Here is a 17965-nt window from a genome sequence, read left to right as displayed (position 1 = left end):
ACCAAATCCTTGCAGAGGCAGGTGGCAAGTAACAATTTTTAGTTGGCAAAGGTCACCATCCAATTTCACAGTCAGAATTATCTAGTCCAACATCTATCTATTCATCAACCAAGTGAGAACTCCTTTTAAATACATGCCACAAGCCCTGCCATTTTTGGTTTTGAAAGCAAGAGCTCATTTTAAGAGTGGGAGTTAAATGCAGCAGAAATAAAGTGCAGCCTTGCCTCCATAACCTTGGGCAAATACTTAACCCCTCCTTTCCTCCACTGTAAAAGACATCTAATATAGTTATACTGAAGTTCTGTGCTGATTGAGTGAAATGTATAGAAAGCAACTTGCTCACTGTTGATCTCTCAGACACACACTCTTCCTAGAAACCCACTCTGCCTCAATCGATGTGCAAGGGCCTGGGATCAATGTGCTTGGTCAATTTTTAAATAAGAGCATTATTGAGATGTTTGGTCATTTTTGCTTTAATTTGAATTCTTGCCAAACTGTTTACTAGACAGTTAAGACAGTTTAATCCTTTCTAAAAAGAAGGCACCAGAAATTTAAAGGAAAAAAGCTTTCAAAAGAACCATGCTATGGTCTTAGCTGTATTAAACTAAAACAAGCTGGCTGACAAAGATATCTTGAGTAAGTGACTGGTCAAGAGATCTTTTGCAAATTGTGTAAAATGTGTTCCCTATCTCAATAACACCCTTTATATAAATAGGGAGATTTTTTCCCCCTAGATAACACTCTGAGAGACAAGCTTTAACTGACTCGTGATTATTAGAGCACAAGAAAGAAAATGATTGACCCAACTGTCACATTGTGAAAATAAGACCTTACGTGTGTGCTAATATAACTTTTCTGGAATGCTTCCCACATCATGGAACTGGCCCATGTCATGGAATTTGAATAAGACAGTGTATCTCGGACAGGCCGAGCCCAGACAAGTGTGGATAAGAAGCCTCTTAGAAAGAGGGTAAAGGACACAGACTAAGGTTTCAGACTCAACTCAAGACACATTATAATTCAAAAGCCACTCAACTGAGTGAATACTTAACTAGGAATCTACCATGTACAATCACTGATGTAGGTCACTGGGAATTCCGAAGAGGTGTTATGTGATATTCCTTATAACTTAAAGAAATATAATTTCTCTGTTTTCTTACGGCATCGAGATAACAGAGAATAAGATAAAAGACAGTCATGTTGCGTTGGCCAAAAAGTTCATAAGAGCTTATGGAAAAACCCAAATGAACTTTTTGACCAACCCAATATATGGGTAACTGGGTTTCGGAATAGTAGAGTTGTGTCCTGGAAACAGGATTTTTCTAGAGCAGGTGGGAACGAGCAAAGTATGGTTTTGATTATTAGGGTTGGGGTGGGTGGATGGGAGGAAATAACAAAGGGACGTCTGAACAAGGACAGTGTGGCCCAGGAAGAGGAAGGGCCAGACCTCCTGTTGTTCCCTGACCCAATGCCTTCCCCTGACCATCTCTTGAGCCTAGTGGATCAGCTCCTCCTCTCCCACCAGACCTTCTCAGACTGTCCTCCATCAGAACAGAAGCCTCCCTCCTCTGTCCTCCAAGCATGGCACCCATGCCCCTGCCCTGGCACAGACTTCATTCCTATCTTCGGTTAAGGCTGCTCACATGTCTATTTCCCAGTGAGGCCACCCTCTTAAAAGCAGGGGCTGCATCTTATTCACTTCTGTATCCCCCAGTGGCCCAGTTCCTCACACAAAGTCAACAGGTATTCAAAAATGTTTCTTTTTATTGAATTCAATGAGAGATGAAAGTAGGGTGAAGTGAAGCTCATTTATAAACAGGCACACATATTGGAAGTCACTCATTGGGTAGTCATTTTATTGGATGCTTACTGTATGCCAGGCCTCACTCTAGGCTCTGAGGGCACACCCATGAACAAAGCAGATAAAAATCTCTGCCCCCGTGGAGCTGACACTTAAGATCTATCATAAGGAGTAGGATCTGCAAAACATTTACATAAATTCAACCATACCTATCAGCATAGTGAAAAAAAAGGGGGGGGGAAAGACACATTTAAGTACTTTAGTTATTGGTACTAAAAAAGTCTACTGTTGATATGTAGTCTTCTATTATATATTTTACTTGCTATAGTCATAAAATATTCATAGCCATGTATCACTTTACAGCTTGTAAGATTATATAGAGAACTTTATTGGCAATTTCAGAGATTTTTCACGGATCATTTTGAGCATGCTTAATTCCATCCTTAAGCACAGTCCTTAAAACCTACCCATCTTATAAGTTATGACTCTACTGTATCAGATGGAAACTTGAAGATTGTTGGGCAAGGAAGAACCATTCTAAGTATCTGAGCATGAGAATAATGACATGATAAATCCATGTCTGGTTGGCTTAGTCTGGTAACAGGGAACAAGAGATAGTACCTTCACATAAATACACATGGTCAATCAACAGTGGAATTCACATCAAGAATTAAAAAAAATAAAAAAGAACAGTTCATGAGTCATTTCCCATTTTTTTAAGACAGCTAAACTAGTAAGACCTTGAGGTCAAAAATATTTATAATCAACTCGATCATAAAATCTAAAAGAAAAAATCTTAACATACAGGCTTATTCTGACTACACCTTTATCACTTTCATACATTTTTCAAAGAGTATTTAAAAAGAACACCAAGTTAAAAATCATTTTTAAATTTTGCAATAATTTTACTCTATATACATTAATACCAATCATTTAACCCTGAAAACATTCTTCACTTGTACAATGTAAAAAAATTGGACAGTATGTGACTAGAAATATTCCATTATCATAAAGCTACAGATTTGTGCTCCAAAGAACAAAGTTAGAAAGCAAAAATAATAATATAACAGTGATAAGCACCAAGAAGACAGAACTTTTTTGCACTTAGGGCCTGACTGGTTGTATTTAAACATAACCTCTACCAACAAAGGAACGAAATGACACCTTATTTGGCAAAAACAAAACAAAAAGAACAAAAATATACATATAGAGGTCTGGAAACAGTGAAGAATGCCCACTTTAAAACAATAAAATCAATCATACCTGTTTTTTAATTAATGTGACATTTGCAAAACTAGATTCATGTCACTTTAGTTCACTTTATATAATTCAGACTGCTCCATTTTTGTTAATGTGTAGTATAAATAAATATGCTGACTCATGGGAGTCTGCTGTAATGAATCGACACCATTAGAGCTAGAAGACCCAGTAGCTCTAATAATCTTAGTTGCAACTCATTCCAACTGGTGAAACAGATTATTTATCTGTGTAATTTTTAAAAACCTTGGCCAGATGCGATATGGAGTGAATGAGATGAGTGTGTGTGTGTGTGTGAGAGAGAGACAGAGTGCTTCCCAGACAGGAGTGACATGCAAACAACCATACATAATGGCTCCAAAGACTTGGGCAGCCAGACACTGAATTTCCCCCCAAACAAACAAGAGGGGATGTTAGGGGCATGTCATCACCATGTGGAATCAGCGACAGGGTTTGGAACTAAGGCAGGATGCCTCAACCACGACGTTCCCGTGACACTGGAGGATGTGAAGCAGCAACAGGGATCAGGCAGGGGTCGGGAATCGACTTCGGCTGCATGTGGAAGGTTTCCCTGGGTCTGCAGCTGAGGGTCCCCGGACCTAGCCCACAGGGCATCTGCAGCGGCCTGGCAGTGGCCCTCCACTTCTTAGTGAGGATGTCTCAGGGAGCCCAGAGTCTCAGCCTGAGCATTCCTGCCTCCTGCTCTCGAAGGTTCTCTCAGAACAGATACCACCCCTTTTAGAGGCTTGGCCAACCCATCAGTGACCTTCCACTGCCAACTCAGCCTTGAAAGGGGCTCTCCTTCTCTCCCTGTGGGGTCCCTGAGTTTGAGGTAATGCCAACGGACCATACGCCGTGTTGCAGTAATGAAGTCAGGTGGTCCACTAGAAAACTCAAGCGATCTGGACTCAGTATTAGCCAGTTTTCGTCATCTCAGTAATACTTTCTAGTGAGAGAGTTTCTCCACACAACTTATAATGTGTGGTGTAAAGGAAAAAAATATTGCTAGAGGATGATAGAGTTTTTAAAAGTTCAGCAGTGAAACTCCTTAAGGGAAGGAAAAGGAGACATATTAACATTTCCACTTTCTATTTGTCCATCCTTGGCTTTGAGGTAAAAGAGCACCAAGGTTCATGTAAAGCTAGTTAAAGGTTCTTCCAGGCCCCTCCACCCACACAATAATCTGAGGGAAATCCTGAACCGTCTGCTTCCCAAATTTGTAACCGTATCTCTGGGCATGTCCATACAGCTCTTTAATTCACTAGCAAAATCCACAGCAGTTTTTAAAACAGAATGACATAGTTGCATTCTTTAAATGCCAGCCATGAAATCATCACTTAAAAAAAAAAAGAAACTGGTCAGATTATATATATGGAAGTCAAGCAAAATTCTCTCTTTTTTTAAGCTGCTTTATTTGATCTGCTAAAGACATGCCTATGGCTGCTTCTAAAAAGCCCTTAGGAAGAGCCTCACGTGACATCCTGCAGTTGGATGTTGTCAGGTTCTTAAACTACACTGTAGGTCTAAACTTCTTCATGAAAACCCCCCAAAGTGCACACTAAATGCAGAGAAAAACTTCTTTTACAATTCAGTGAATTTCAGTCACACCTAAATAATGATCTAACCTGTCCAAACACACAACTTCTCTTTCTTCCCCTATGAACTAAATTCTTTTCTTTAAAAAAATGGTCAGATTTGAAGATCGAGTTAAAATCCATCAAATTTCCAGTTAAACTCTGAGGGTTTCTATACAATAGTAGCATGATTTTGAATTCATATTGGCATTCAGCTTTCTGTATTTTCCTATATGTATCCTAGAGAACCTTCCTGGATCATAATATTTAGGAAGAAATTAAAAGGGTCTTGTATGATACTGCCAAGTTCCAGTAAATTCTGTTTATCAGGGTTTACCCTTAGCTCAATGGCATTCAACCTCTCCATGATGCAAGTATATGGATAACAAGTTATTTCAGATACAGAACTCTTAGCTCTGTGTCATAAATAAATTTGGGTAAAACCGCAAGCCTTCCACTGAATCATCTCGGCAAAGATGGCCCATCTTCTCGGCAAGAAGCAACCTAGGAGTCAAGGGGGAAAAAACCACCATCATCCATCCATCCATTCAGAAACACAAATGATAGCTCTAAGTGAGCAGCAGACACCTCGCTTACCTCTCTTTAGCCAAGAGGACAGACATTCCCACGAGCTTAGCAAACTCTTCTGATGTTAACGATCCCTTCTCTGAAACCTAACAGAAACACAGAGCAGGAGAAAAGATGTGATCATTTAGGCCACCTCAGTACTAACCTAAGGAGAATATCTGCAAATATATTCAAGAAATAATTGACTGAATTTTCTACTAAAATCACTCTAGAACTAAATCTTCACTAATGCTTAAGTCTACAAAAGTGGAAGGACCCAAAACAAACACTGTAGACTAAAACACTGTGTAATAAAGCAATGTGTGTGTGTGTGCGAAGTCAGTTAAGTGGTGTCCAACTCTGTGACCCCATGGGCTGTAGTGTGACAGGCTCCTCTGTCCATGGAATTTTCCAGGCAAGGATGCTGGAGTGGGTTGCCATTCCCTCCTCCAGGGGATCTTCCCAACCCAGGGATTGAACTCGCATCTCTTAAGTATCCTGCATCGGCAGGATGGTTCTTTACCACTCGCGCCACCTAGGAAGCCCAATAAAGGCAATGTACTTCATTGTCTGAAAAGGAACATACAACAAATTCTGAGTGCATAGTACATGCTCCAGTGAAGGGCCCTTACACATAGGATTGGTTTTAAGTAATGTGATTGGAATATGTAGTCTTGAAACTTTCATCAAGTTTAAAATAAGAGATATAATAAATGTGAGTTATTCTAATTATACAGGCTCACCACAGAAACTCAGAGGCAGTAATATTTCAAGGTCCTAACAAATAATCAGTTTGGCCAGCAAAATCCACCTGAACTACATTTGCTTTCCATATTTTTTGAAGCAATTATTTTACAAAACAATTTGCAATGTTTACAATGCAGCTTACGTGGGTATGACTAAAAGAAAAAGTTCAATCATGGGTAACACTCTGACAAAGTTAAAAACTTACTCTCAAGGCTGAGTTTCAAACAGAGGGAGTAAGCACCTCCCTCATTCTAGCTCCCCTTACTTACAAGATGTTATGAGTGTTGGCAAGTTTCAAAGAGCTTTCAAAGTATAAATGTGATGAATAGTCACTCATTGTTAATGATCAACCGTTTTCAATTGGGTCTGTGAACATTACTTTTTAGCAAAGTTAAATTCAAAAGGAAATCCTGTTTCTCAAGTTGCTAAGCACTGGGGTCTTCGGGGGGCAAGCGCTGACGAGGGAGGGAGGAAACCAGGTCCCCGTACCGTCTCCAGGGCTGAGGCCACCATTTCCTCCTCCTTGTGGGACTGAAGTTCAATGACCATGACGCCGCTGTCAAACACTCGGAGTCTAAAAGTCGCAGAAGGGAGAACAAAGCCTTGAACATCTGGGATCTTGGACCCTCGGGGAGGCGAAAATATTTTTTTAACTTTCATTTATGCCCAGGTCTGAGGGCAATATTAACACAAAACAACATTTCAAATATAACGACCATGGGTAACTAAGGCATAACCAAAAAAGCTCATGAATAAACAGTTAATGAAATTCTGAACTGTAATCCACATGCTAAGTAAAATACACCTGGCTATTTTTTTTAAAACCTGAGGATAAGGAAAATACAATTCACAGCTGAATATTTGTACTTCCAGGTCTCCAGAGACTAAGACAAAAAAAAAATGTGTAAGGATGGAAAGACTGGGCACTGTGACCTCATGGGAGGGGCCCACATTGGCAAGAGTCTGACCACCTGCACAGCCTGAGGCCCTGCACAGCCCTGAGAAGGATGGAAGCTGGGATGACAGCTGCCCATGGTGCCAGATGATTCCTGCCCACATGTGAGAGAAACTTCCAGAAGAGTGATGCATATGTTGGCTCACCACGCAGGAGGACAGACCTACAGGGCTGTTCTGTCTACTCAGGGTGGAATTGTGACAACAAATGGCAAATTTCCCGCACGGTTCTTTTACCTGAGAGGTAACTTCAGCGCTTCCAACATCTTGCATGCATTCACTAAATCTTCTGGTGAAAGCAACTAGAGAGGGGGAAGAAAATCCAAGTTTACCATTTACACTGCAACTTTAATAGAGTGATGCTATGTAATTATGATGACTACTCAAACAGAAAAGGTAAATGTAAAATGATCATGCATCAAGGATTTTAGATGGCTTATTCACTTACAAGGCAAAAACGATTAACAAAGAAGCAAAGACTTCTATTCATTAGAGCAGTGGTATCCAAAGAAATATAATACAAATCATATATGTAGCTTAAAACCTTCTAGTAGCCACGTTAAAAAACATACAGGTGAAATTAATTTTATTTTTTTTATTTTTGAAATTAATTTTAATGCATATATTTTATTCAACCCAACAGAGCCAAAAATTCACCATGTAATTGATATAGAAATCATTAATGAGATAGTTAACACTTCTTTATTCTATACAAAGTTTTCCAAGTCCAGGGTGTAATTACTTACAGCACACTTCAGTTTGGACTACCTGCATTTCAAGTTCATGATCGTCACCTATAGCTACCTAGTGGCTACCCTTCTGGATCACGTGGCCTTGAAGGATCAGCTCAGTACAGTGATGACCAGCAGCTGTGAGTCACGCAGACTAGCTCCGGAGCCAGTCCAGCCTGGGTCCCAATCTCTGTCAAAACACTGTCTCCAGGTAGAGCCATGGTCAAGCCCTTGAATCTTTCTCAGCCTCAGTGTCCTCATCCCCTATTGTCCCCCAGATGGGGAGAGTAAAAGTAGCTACCACACCGGGTGATGGGGTGGATAAACAGATAACACGTGCAGAGCGCCTGGTGGATAGTAAGTACCCACTGGGGATGATTACAATGACTGCTCAAATAAAAACAGAGCAGAGGGACTTCCCTGGTGGCCCAGTGGCTAAGACTCCACACTTCCAATGCAGGGGGGTATGGGTTCAATTCCTGGTTGGGGAGCTAAGATCCCGCATGCTGTGTGGCACAGTCAAAAAAATTCAAAAAACAAAAAAACACAGAGCAGAGCCTGGACTTGGGGAACCTGGGTGAGCACCGGAGACATATGTGTGAGCTATCCGCAAGGAGGGCAGAGAGTGCACAGACAGACCCTTGGGGGCTAAGGACATATGGGTGGAAAGGACAGCGAGAGCTGAGCTGTAGCTGGGGCTGATTCTAAGCCAAAGGAACAGGGCAGCTTTCCCGCTGTGTTATCTCCAGGCAATCTGAGTCCAGCCAGGTTCATTCAAAACAGTTAACAATCACAGAGTTAAGGGCACCAGGCATAGTCTTGCTCATCATCATACAAACATAGGCTATTAGAACTTTAAGGTGTCACTCAACCTAAACCCTATCTTAAAGGTAAAAAACCTGAGTTCCAGAGAGGTTAAGGAAGCTACTCAAAGTCACTGAGCAGAACCAGGAACAGAATCTACCCTCTAGATCCCAGGGCAGTGTTCTTTTCACTGCACCACACTGCTTCTCAAAATATCAATACTTTTGATATTCACAGCCCTTCCTCAGATTGTATTCATTGTAGGAGAATTTGTATTCTATCAAGAAAGTCTATATTTAGCTAAAAGCATATCTAAATATTCTTACTTCCATTCCTCGAGCTCGGTTTACTAAACAGTACACCTCCGTAAGTGACATTATTCCTCCTCGTTCCTGTTAAAATATGAAATAAAAAGAAACATTATAATCAGCATTAGTTTGCACTTCCTAATAGAAATCATAATCAGAGCAAATCAGAAATTATTAAATTTCTTAAGAAGCTTTTAAAAACTATATTTACACACCAGGAACCTGTTCAGATACCAGGAGGCACTTCAAGTTCCCTATTTGGACTTTAATGCCATAATTACTGTTTTAACATTACTTAAATAAAAAGAGGGGTTGGACACTATGTTTCAAAAAGTGTATTTAAATGTTTTAAGTTATTCCAGCTAATAACTAAATAAATGATGGAATTAAATAAGAATATCACCATTTTGCAACCCCTAATGAAGTAACAGATATAGATAATGACTGTCAGTAGCTGTTAATATCACACAAAAAAGATAATCAGATATAACATATCACCTGATGGAAATGCACAAAACCCTCTATAAAATATTCTTATTAGGACCAAAAAAAAAGAACTTCTAGATATAACTACCAATTTACAGGGAACACATAAGACAGTGAAGCATGGTAACTTACAGTTAGCAAAATCCAACTCTGAAACACTCTATAAGATAAACTACAAGCTCCTTCAGTAAATAAATTGTGTGATGGGAAAAAAGAGATGGGGGAAGGAAAAACCCATAGAATTAAAAAAAAAAACCTTGAGAGAAATCAAACATTTGCAATGTATTTTGGCTTGAACAAATCAACTGTAACAGAAAATGTGAATACTAACTAGGTATCGATAACACTAAAAAATTATTTTTAAATTTCTAGGTGTGAAATGGGATTAAAATCACATTTAAAGGCATCTTTATCACTATAATTACATAGTTAAATGTTTATAGGTCAAGGGATATGATGACCAGGATTCGCTTTAAAATAATTTTGAGCAGAGCTGGATGATGGGGACATAGGGATTCATTATGCTATCCTACTCTGTCATATGTTTGATATATTTCTTAATACAGGTGCTTTAATCAAGTTTTGATTCCCTGAATAATGTTAAACTAGAATATGAAACTTTATTATGAAGTTATTAATAGTACACAGCATATGAAAAAAATGTGTCTTAAAATACATACAGATTATATATTTCCTTTTTAAAATAAGAGATAAGAAAGATTTTTTGTATCAAACAGATTTAGATATCTGAAATGGAAATTAAAAACAATTTAGAAAGTTATTGACAAAGAATCACTGAACTAGTTTATTACCGCAAGGAAAAACATGTTGGCTGAATAGTAGCCACATCATGAAAGGAGTTAAGCTCTTAAGACCTCTGATGACACAAAAATAATTTAACACAATTTAAAGAGACCATTAAGATTTTGTTTTTACCTCCAAAGGTGCCTGCAGTATTCCAGCCAGCTGTTTGGCCAGCTGCACGTGGTACTGTGTGCCAGAGCCGTAGGTTTCCCTGGTAACTGGGTTAGCTATCCCCATGCTCAGCAAATAGGATTTAAACCTGATGGTCTATAATGAGAGGAAAAGATACACAAAAAGACTATGCAGATTTAGTCTCTCTAGCCAGCATCTGAAATCCATCAGACATTCAGTTCCACTCAATTATTTCTATATCTACCCATCTCTTCTGCTGTGTTTCTATGCTGTGAAATATATCAGTGGATTCCTAGTATTTCCTGGCATAAATCGGATTATTACTCTTCTCCTGCCTTAGTATCTACGGCTGTATTTACCCCACAGGCTTGGTAGCAGATGAGACTAAGATAACAACCATCCTCTGTTTAATGTCAACCAAGTGATTAAACCAAAAACCTAGGGAAACAGCTGTGACCAGATTGTAGACAAATTTAATGAAACATATCAAACTTAAGGGTATGTCAAGAACAATCACTTCTTCCACATTTCAATATCTCTTATTTTCTACACTCCAGGAAAAGTACTGAAATATCCTTTAATTCTGATAGAGCTAACAAAGTTTTTAAGGCTGACCTTTTCTTCCACATTGTCATATATCCTCAAGTCCTAAAAAAAATCGAACTCTATTTTAAGAAACAGCATGCTGGTAAACCACCAAAATGTCCTTGTGTTATCTCTGTAATCTAGTTTCCAATGCCTTAAAGAAGCAACCTGTTCACCTCATCTTCTGTGATGTCACCTTGCTTGTCTTTGATCTTATTAGCAATGGACTTTGATAATTCCACCATTTCCTTAGCCTGTCAAGAGAACAGAAAAACAGCAAAAAGAAATAATGTCCCTAAATGTCTGCTAACAAAATATATTTTCAAAAGTGCTTTATTAATTGGTATGAATTTAATAGATATACATGACATATACCTTGACCATTAGCTTGCTGAGGTCTTCGAAGGCCTGAAATGAGAAATGAGATTTTGTTGGAATCTGTCTAAAGAACTGAGATGTTTTAAAGCAATGAAGCACTCTATTTTCTTCCCTATGATAGAAATTTATGAAATTTTCTGACAAATATCAATTTATTTATATGAATAGTTATATAGTCATAAATCTACCTTATCCTAAAGAATTCAGTTTAGCTTAGAAGCGGTCAAATTTCCAAAACCAACTGCAGAAAACAACTTTTCAGAAAGAAAACAGTTACTGTTTAAACAAACAAAAGGTGACATAATAGTTTAGAAAATATTATTTCTTTGACACAAGCAAGAAAATTTGTCACCAGTTTTTCCCAGATAAGAGGTCAAGAATCACAGGTGTTGTACAGTTTTCCTGGCCGAAAATGGCAACATGCAGCTGCAGGAATACTTCTCTGGATCCAACAATTTTGGCCTTAATAGCAGGTGTGATTAACCAAAACCATAAACCTCAGCCTTGAATATTACACAGATTATACTGGTAGCCTTGGCTAAACTGGATATCACAAAAGAACATTTAAATACCACCAAAACATATAAATAAAACCCATCACCTGTTTGATTTACTACAATGAACATCCCCTTCAAAGGCCTCTTCGAACTTAATCAGATATATTTATAATTCAAGTATTTGTGGCTCAGTAATAAAGAATTTGTCTGCCAATGCAGGAGATGTAGGCTGGATCCCTGGGTCAGGAAGATCCCCTGGAGGAAGGCAGGGCAACCCACTCCAGGATTCTTGCCTGGAGAATCCCATGGACAGAGGAGCCTGGCGGGCTACAGTCCATGAGGTCACAAAAGAGTTGGACACAACTGAGCACACACTCACATACTTCCAGTGCAGAATAGCATCTAACTGATGTGCACAGATGTTACTTTTTAAAACCAATTAAGCAGCTTATCATTAATTGAAAGCTCTTTCAATCCACTGAGAACAGTGGTCCACGGATTCAGCCTGGCTGGTGCCCATTTTAATGACAAGAAGGAACGTATTCCCCATCTGCAGAAAGATTTTGCTAAAAGAATAGAGTGCTGTGTATAATTCTTATGGGCAACTCACTGGGCTGCTACCAAAAACAAAGGGGAACAAATGTGCACACACCTAACAGGAATTTCCTCAGATAAACAAAAGGCTTAAACACTGGATTCTTATCAGCAGCGGCCAGCAGATGCAGGAAACCTTTTGTGGGAAACTTTGGGCAATGGCCCTGAAACTAAGGCTATTCGAATGTTTAAATGGAGGGCAAATCACATACCAACCTCATTTTCAAATAAAGTTAAAACGCAGACACTTTACACACTTAGACTTTTACTTTGCATATACAGTTACTAGATTTCTTTTACCTAAGTGAAAAGACAACATTTCTAAATTTATATATGGTAAGTCATTTTATTTACTGCATTATATTTTCATAGAAAAAGTCTGCTGAAAATAATGGTAAGTCTACATAGAATACACAAATTAACCCTTAATGTGCATAGTCCATAAAAAATAAATACAAATATTTTAGTACTTTGGAAGAAGTACCTATAAAAAATTATAGGTAATTATAAAGCATAATTAAAAGTGTCCTCACTTCTATTTCTATTATTATTCTAAAATTTGATATGAGCGTTGAACATGTTATTCTCTCAGTCGTGTCTGACTTTTTGTGATCTCATGGACTGTAGCCCACCAGCTCCTTTGTCCAAGGAATTTTCCAGGCAAGAATACTAGAGTGGTTTGCCACTTCCTATTCCAGGGGATCTTCCCAATCCAGGGATCAAAGCCACATCCCCTCGTGTCTCCTGTGTTGGCAGGCGGGTTCTTTACCACTGCGCCACCTGGGAAGCAGAGCAAGGACCATCTGGGGAAGAAATCAGTGACCTGCACAAGAGCCCAATGCTTGTGTAGACTCCTCTGACTATGCACCTCCATGAAAACCACACTGAAGTGGAATAACAGTTCGTAAGTTAAGAAAAACGCTACTCTGAACACCAAGTTAGTATGGCAGCTACAGTATCAGGGATACTGATAATGCTAAATTGGTTCACTGCTCCATGCCACCTCCAAGGGTCACACAGGATGACTACAAAAGACACCACAAGAGGGCAACGACAGCACCTTGCAGGCGGCAGAAAGCGCTCGTGGCGTGGCAGGCCACACTCGCCTGCAAGTCAGGAAACCCGAGTGCTCATGACCCCGGCTCCAAGTCTCGTCACCAGCCCTGGGATGCTTTCCTCTCTGGGTAGTCAGAAGCCCTCTCATGAGAAAAGGCTGGAATTTTATGGGACTAGAGGATTCTGGGAAGATGGGGGCTGTGGCAGCATCGTTTTTGAATCTCTCCAAATCCCACCATGAAAATGGGACAGCGAGATCTCAAAACCTCTAAGACCCACAGGCAGCAGATACGAAGAAGCTGAGTGACGAGATCTCCACAAGAACCCCAAGACACAAGCTAGTGGGGACAAGCCACCGAGAGCCCCGAGAGCTGCCTGATCTTCACAGTGAGGCAGAGAGAGAAAAGGGAGGCAACGGAGCAGCTGACGGACCTGAGGAAAGGAGTCGCTGAACCAGCCAGCAGGCATCTCTCGAGAGCAGATGGGCAACCTGCATTCAGGGGCTGAAACGGGGAGAGCTCTGCCCATTCGGCAGTGGGCGGGGGCAAGGGGTCCTCGGGCAGGGCTGAAGCAGCCTGTAAACTCTGGAAAGGGAACCCCCACCCCCAGGCTTCCCGGCCAGGACAGGAGCCCACACGGGAGAAACTACTGAGACAGGAATCAAAACCTGAGTGAGGCAGGGATAGCAGAGGAAGGGGGAAAGGGGGCAGCTAAAAACAGAGGGGGTACGGGGCCAGGAAACCACGGACGGCAAGTCGCCTCCCTTGTGCACCCTGCATGAACAGAGCACAAGAGTGAGCTCTGTGGAGGAAGAGAAGCCGCCCCCAGCTGGGCCTGCCTCTAAAAATTCAGGGAAACCAATTTCACGTGAAAATCAGCAAGAGCAAAGTGTATGGTCAAATCCCACACAAGGTCATTACAAGAAAAAAAGAAAATCAGGAGCCGAATAACATTACAGATAATGAAAGAAAGTCAGAAAGACACGTTCACGGATTGGATCAAAAATTAACCTTTGGTTTCAAAATGAGCTGACAGATGTTAATAAAATGATAGAAGTTGTGAAAGAACAACATAAATCAGGAATGAATTTTTTAAAATCATTTTTTAAATAAAGCCTAAACTAGGGACTTCCCTGTTGGTCCAGGGGTTAAAGCTCTGTGCTTCCAATGCAAGGGGACCAAGTTTGATCCCTGGTCAGGGAACTAAGATCCCACATCTGGCAGGCCGTGTGATGTGGCCAAAAATAAATAAATAAAATGAAAAGTTAAAGAAAAAAAAGACTACACTACTAGATGAACACAAGAGGAATAAACACAACAGATAATATCTTAAGTGAAGCAACAGGTGAAAAAGAGGACATTTTTCTAAAAAAATGCTAAAAAAAAAAAGCTAGAAAGGGTTGGAAAGAAAGTCACAAAGAGTGAAGACTGGCAATAAAGCTGCAACATACAGCTAATAGGAGTCTCAGAAGGAAAAAATGCCAAAGCGATTATTGAAAATTATAGAAAAACTTCTCTGAATGAAAAGAAAACATGCCTGAAACCAAATACTGAAAGCATACTATGTCCCTGAGAATAACAATCCAGAATGACTAACACTTAGACATTCTAGTAAAATGACAAAAGCTTGATTTTTTTTAAAAAAAGACATCTGTTGAGCATCTAGAAAAAATAGCAAGTGATTTTAAAGAACGGAGAATATCATGTTTTCACTACTCTGGCGGCAACACTTCATGTCAGACGAAAAAGTGAAAGTCACACATTGAAGGCACTCAGGAAAGAAAATGTGAGCCAAGGACTATAAATCCAGCAAAACTGACCTTCATGGACAAGGAACACAGAGATGCCAGAATTCAGGGAATATTGTTCCCATGAGCACTTTCTGAAACATCTATGAGAGGATGAGCGTCAGACAATAGAAATAACAGAGGGAAGTGAACGTAAGGACTGGAGGTATCACACACAGTTACTTGCATGAATGAGACTGAATAACAGGGGACATGGAAGAGGGTACATGGTGGCTGAATGCACAGACAGAGTATTAACAGACACAGCACACCTATGTTTTACATTTGGGAAGAAAGGGAAGAACATATACAAATATATATACTTTTTAACTGTTTTAGTAATTCTTCGCTAGTGTAGTCCTGAATTTGAATAAGAAGCATCAGTGTGACCTCTTGAGGCACTTTTACTTAAAAAAAAAAAAAAAAATCCTAGCTTTTTCCAGTGGAAAGGGCTACAAATAAAGATCAACTCAATAAAGATGCAAATTTCTAGCAGGCAGATTATGGTTTTGAAATACTACTTCTCCTTAAAAGAAACTTTGACTAATACAAGTATCTGGTAACTATTTGCAGTTTAGACTTTGATTGGGGTAAATCTTTGAAATTCTATGAATAGCACTCATCAACAGAATTTTACTTACAAACTATTATAAAAATTTTTTAAATTACTTCATCAAATCATTTCAAAAAATGCAAGACCATTTTCATATAAACATGGGAAAACTGATGCTCTGTGTTAGATGTATTAACTGACTGTCCAAATCTAACGCAACTACTCATTTTTTAAACTAGAGTTCTTCCTGTTTACTTGCTGCTGCTGCTAAGTCGCTTCACTCGTGTCCGACTCTGTGCGATCCCATAGACGGCAGCCCACCAGGCTCCCCCGTCCCTGGGATTCTCCAGGCAAGAACACTGGAGTGGGTTGCCATTTCCTTCTTCAATGTGTGAAAGTGAAAAGTGAAAGTGAAGTTGCTCAGTCGTGTCTGACTCTTCGCGACCCCATGGACTGCAGCCCACCAGGCTCTTCTGTCCATGGGATTTTCCAGGCAAGAGTACTGGAGTGGGTTGCCATTCCCTTCTCCCCTTTATGTGAATATCCTCAAATATGACGAGGTTTCAGAACACTAAAGTGCACGCCGTTCTCCTAGAAGACGTAATAAGCTGGTCTGAGCCACTCTTACTACCTCCGTGCCTCGTCCCCGAGTGGTCCTCAGTGCAGAAGCGGGTGGCGTCCGGTCAGGCTCAAGGGCTGCAAATAGCATTTGCCCCTGAGCTAAGCTAACCAAACACTCAAAATAATTACACAGGGGACCTTGAATTCATTATGAGTCCCATCCAGTCAATGCCACCTAGACTTTAAAATGTATGCACAGTAATTCATGATGTTTTCTAACATCACAAAATCAAGCTGTATTTCTTTTTTACTCCTTTCTGGAAAACGTTTTTAAAACACATTTGGGCTTAATTATGCCAACCTGAAGGAGACCCATTAAATGGAAACTGTGTGGCTTCAGGCAAACTATATTCCAGTACACAGAATGGAGGTAGTCACAGCTGTATCCGAAAGAACAACCAAGATGGCTGAGTAAGACAGCTGACAGGAACTTGGGTAAGAATTACCTCAGAAATGTTTTTGTCCGTTTCTTTTCTTTTTTCTTCCAGTTTCCTTTCAATACCTACGATTCCTACAGCCCTTATTCTTCCTGGCTAAAAAACAAAAGTTGAGAATAAAACGTTCCACACAGGAAGAACACACGCTTTTGTAACCCCACCATATTGTGTGTTCAGTGGCAAGAGAGGACTCACAAAGAAAAACAGCACACGGTTACATTCAGTTTCCTTTCAAAACGTTTGTCGGTTTATGGCCACACGTAATGACCTTCAACTCATTATAAATAAAAACTGAACGTAACAATGGATGGCATATTTTACTCTGTATTTCAGGTACAAATTAAATTTCCTCTTCATTTTTGTTCTCTGGCAAGTCATCATGTATGTATCAGATACTTAATAGGGTCTCAAATGTGCAAAAAATTGAGTTAAAATTCTGGTACTTGACAGTTATTATACAAGCTACTTTGACACATTTGAGTGTCTGTCCAGAGTTGGTGGTTAATGAGACTGGCCTGGAAAATGTCACCCTGTGGTACTACTGTCTGTTCTCTCAGATGCCACACTAATTATGAAGAACACAATGCCGGAAGATGGAATCTAACTTCTGCCACCCTGAAATTACATTGGTAAGTAGTTAATCATGTCTTATTTCCAAGTGTCTACTGTCTATAGAGTACTAAGTCAGGTTCTGTGAAAATAAGGTTCTAATTAGAACATCATTATTTTGCTTCTGGCAAGCCCTACAATCAGAGAACTCTTTTTCCTTTAATGAAAATGCAAAGACAGAGCTGAAAACACTGGATTAGGAAACAGTTAAGAAAATACCTGGGGTCCTCGATTTGTTTGTAATGACTGGGAAACTGGCGTATTCTCCCACCTTCGCTGTGTCATCTCCTCCGATAGACGCCTGTAAAACTGTTATGCACATACAAACACTTTATTTTTTTTTAATTTGTTTAATTATTTTTAATTGAAGGATAATTGCCTTACAACACTGTGCTGGATTCTGCCATACATCAACATGCATCAGCCATAGGTATACATGTGTCCCCTCCCTCGTGAACCTCCCTCCCCCCTCCCAACCACCCCACCCCTCTAGATTGCCACAGAGCCCTGAGCTGAGCTCCCTGCCTCACACAGCACATTTCCACAGCCTATCTAATTTTACATCTGGTAGTGCATATGTTTCAATGCTACTCTCTCAGTCTGTCCCACCCTCTCCTTCCCCCACTGGGTCCACAAGTCTGCATTTCCACTGCTGCCCTGCAAATAGGTTCATCAGTACCACCT

General features: G+C 40.0%; 1 protein-coding gene across 2 annotated transcripts in view; it reads right to left on the bottom strand.

The window, feature by feature from the left end:
- Positions 1-1828: 1828 nt before the first annotated feature.
- The window catches only part of VPS36 (vacuolar protein sorting 36 homolog), a 30434-nt gene continuing 14297 nt past the window's right edge, over positions 1829-17965 (bottom strand). For both annotated transcript variants that reach the window (XM_070471302.1, XM_020898910.2), the window contains 10 exons: positions 17501-17590; positions 16682-16768; positions 11126-11158; positions 10927-11004; positions 10166-10300; positions 8762-8827; positions 7138-7202; positions 6436-6520; positions 5230-5306; positions 1829-5136 (listed from right to left, as the gene is read on the bottom strand). In XM_070471302.1, the coding sequence (XP_070327403.1) occupies positions 5043-5136; positions 5230-5306; positions 6436-6520; positions 7138-7202; positions 8762-8827; positions 10166-10300; positions 10927-11004; positions 11126-11158; positions 16682-16768; positions 17501-17590 (810 nt within the window). In that variant the 3' untranslated portion in view covers positions 1829-5042. The remainder of the gene's footprint in view (positions 5137-5229; positions 5307-6435; positions 6521-7137; positions 7203-8761; positions 8828-10165; positions 10301-10926; positions 11005-11125; positions 11159-16681; positions 16769-17500; positions 17591-17965) is intronic.

The sequence above is a fragment of the Odocoileus virginianus genome, chromosome 8 (assembly GCF_023699985.2).
Source record: "Odocoileus virginianus isolate 20LAN1187 ecotype Illinois chromosome 8, Ovbor_1.2, whole genome shotgun sequence".
NCBI lineage: Eukaryota > Metazoa > Chordata > Mammalia > Artiodactyla > Cervidae > Odocoileus > Odocoileus virginianus.
This window is presented reverse-complemented; position numbering and strand designations above follow the sequence as displayed.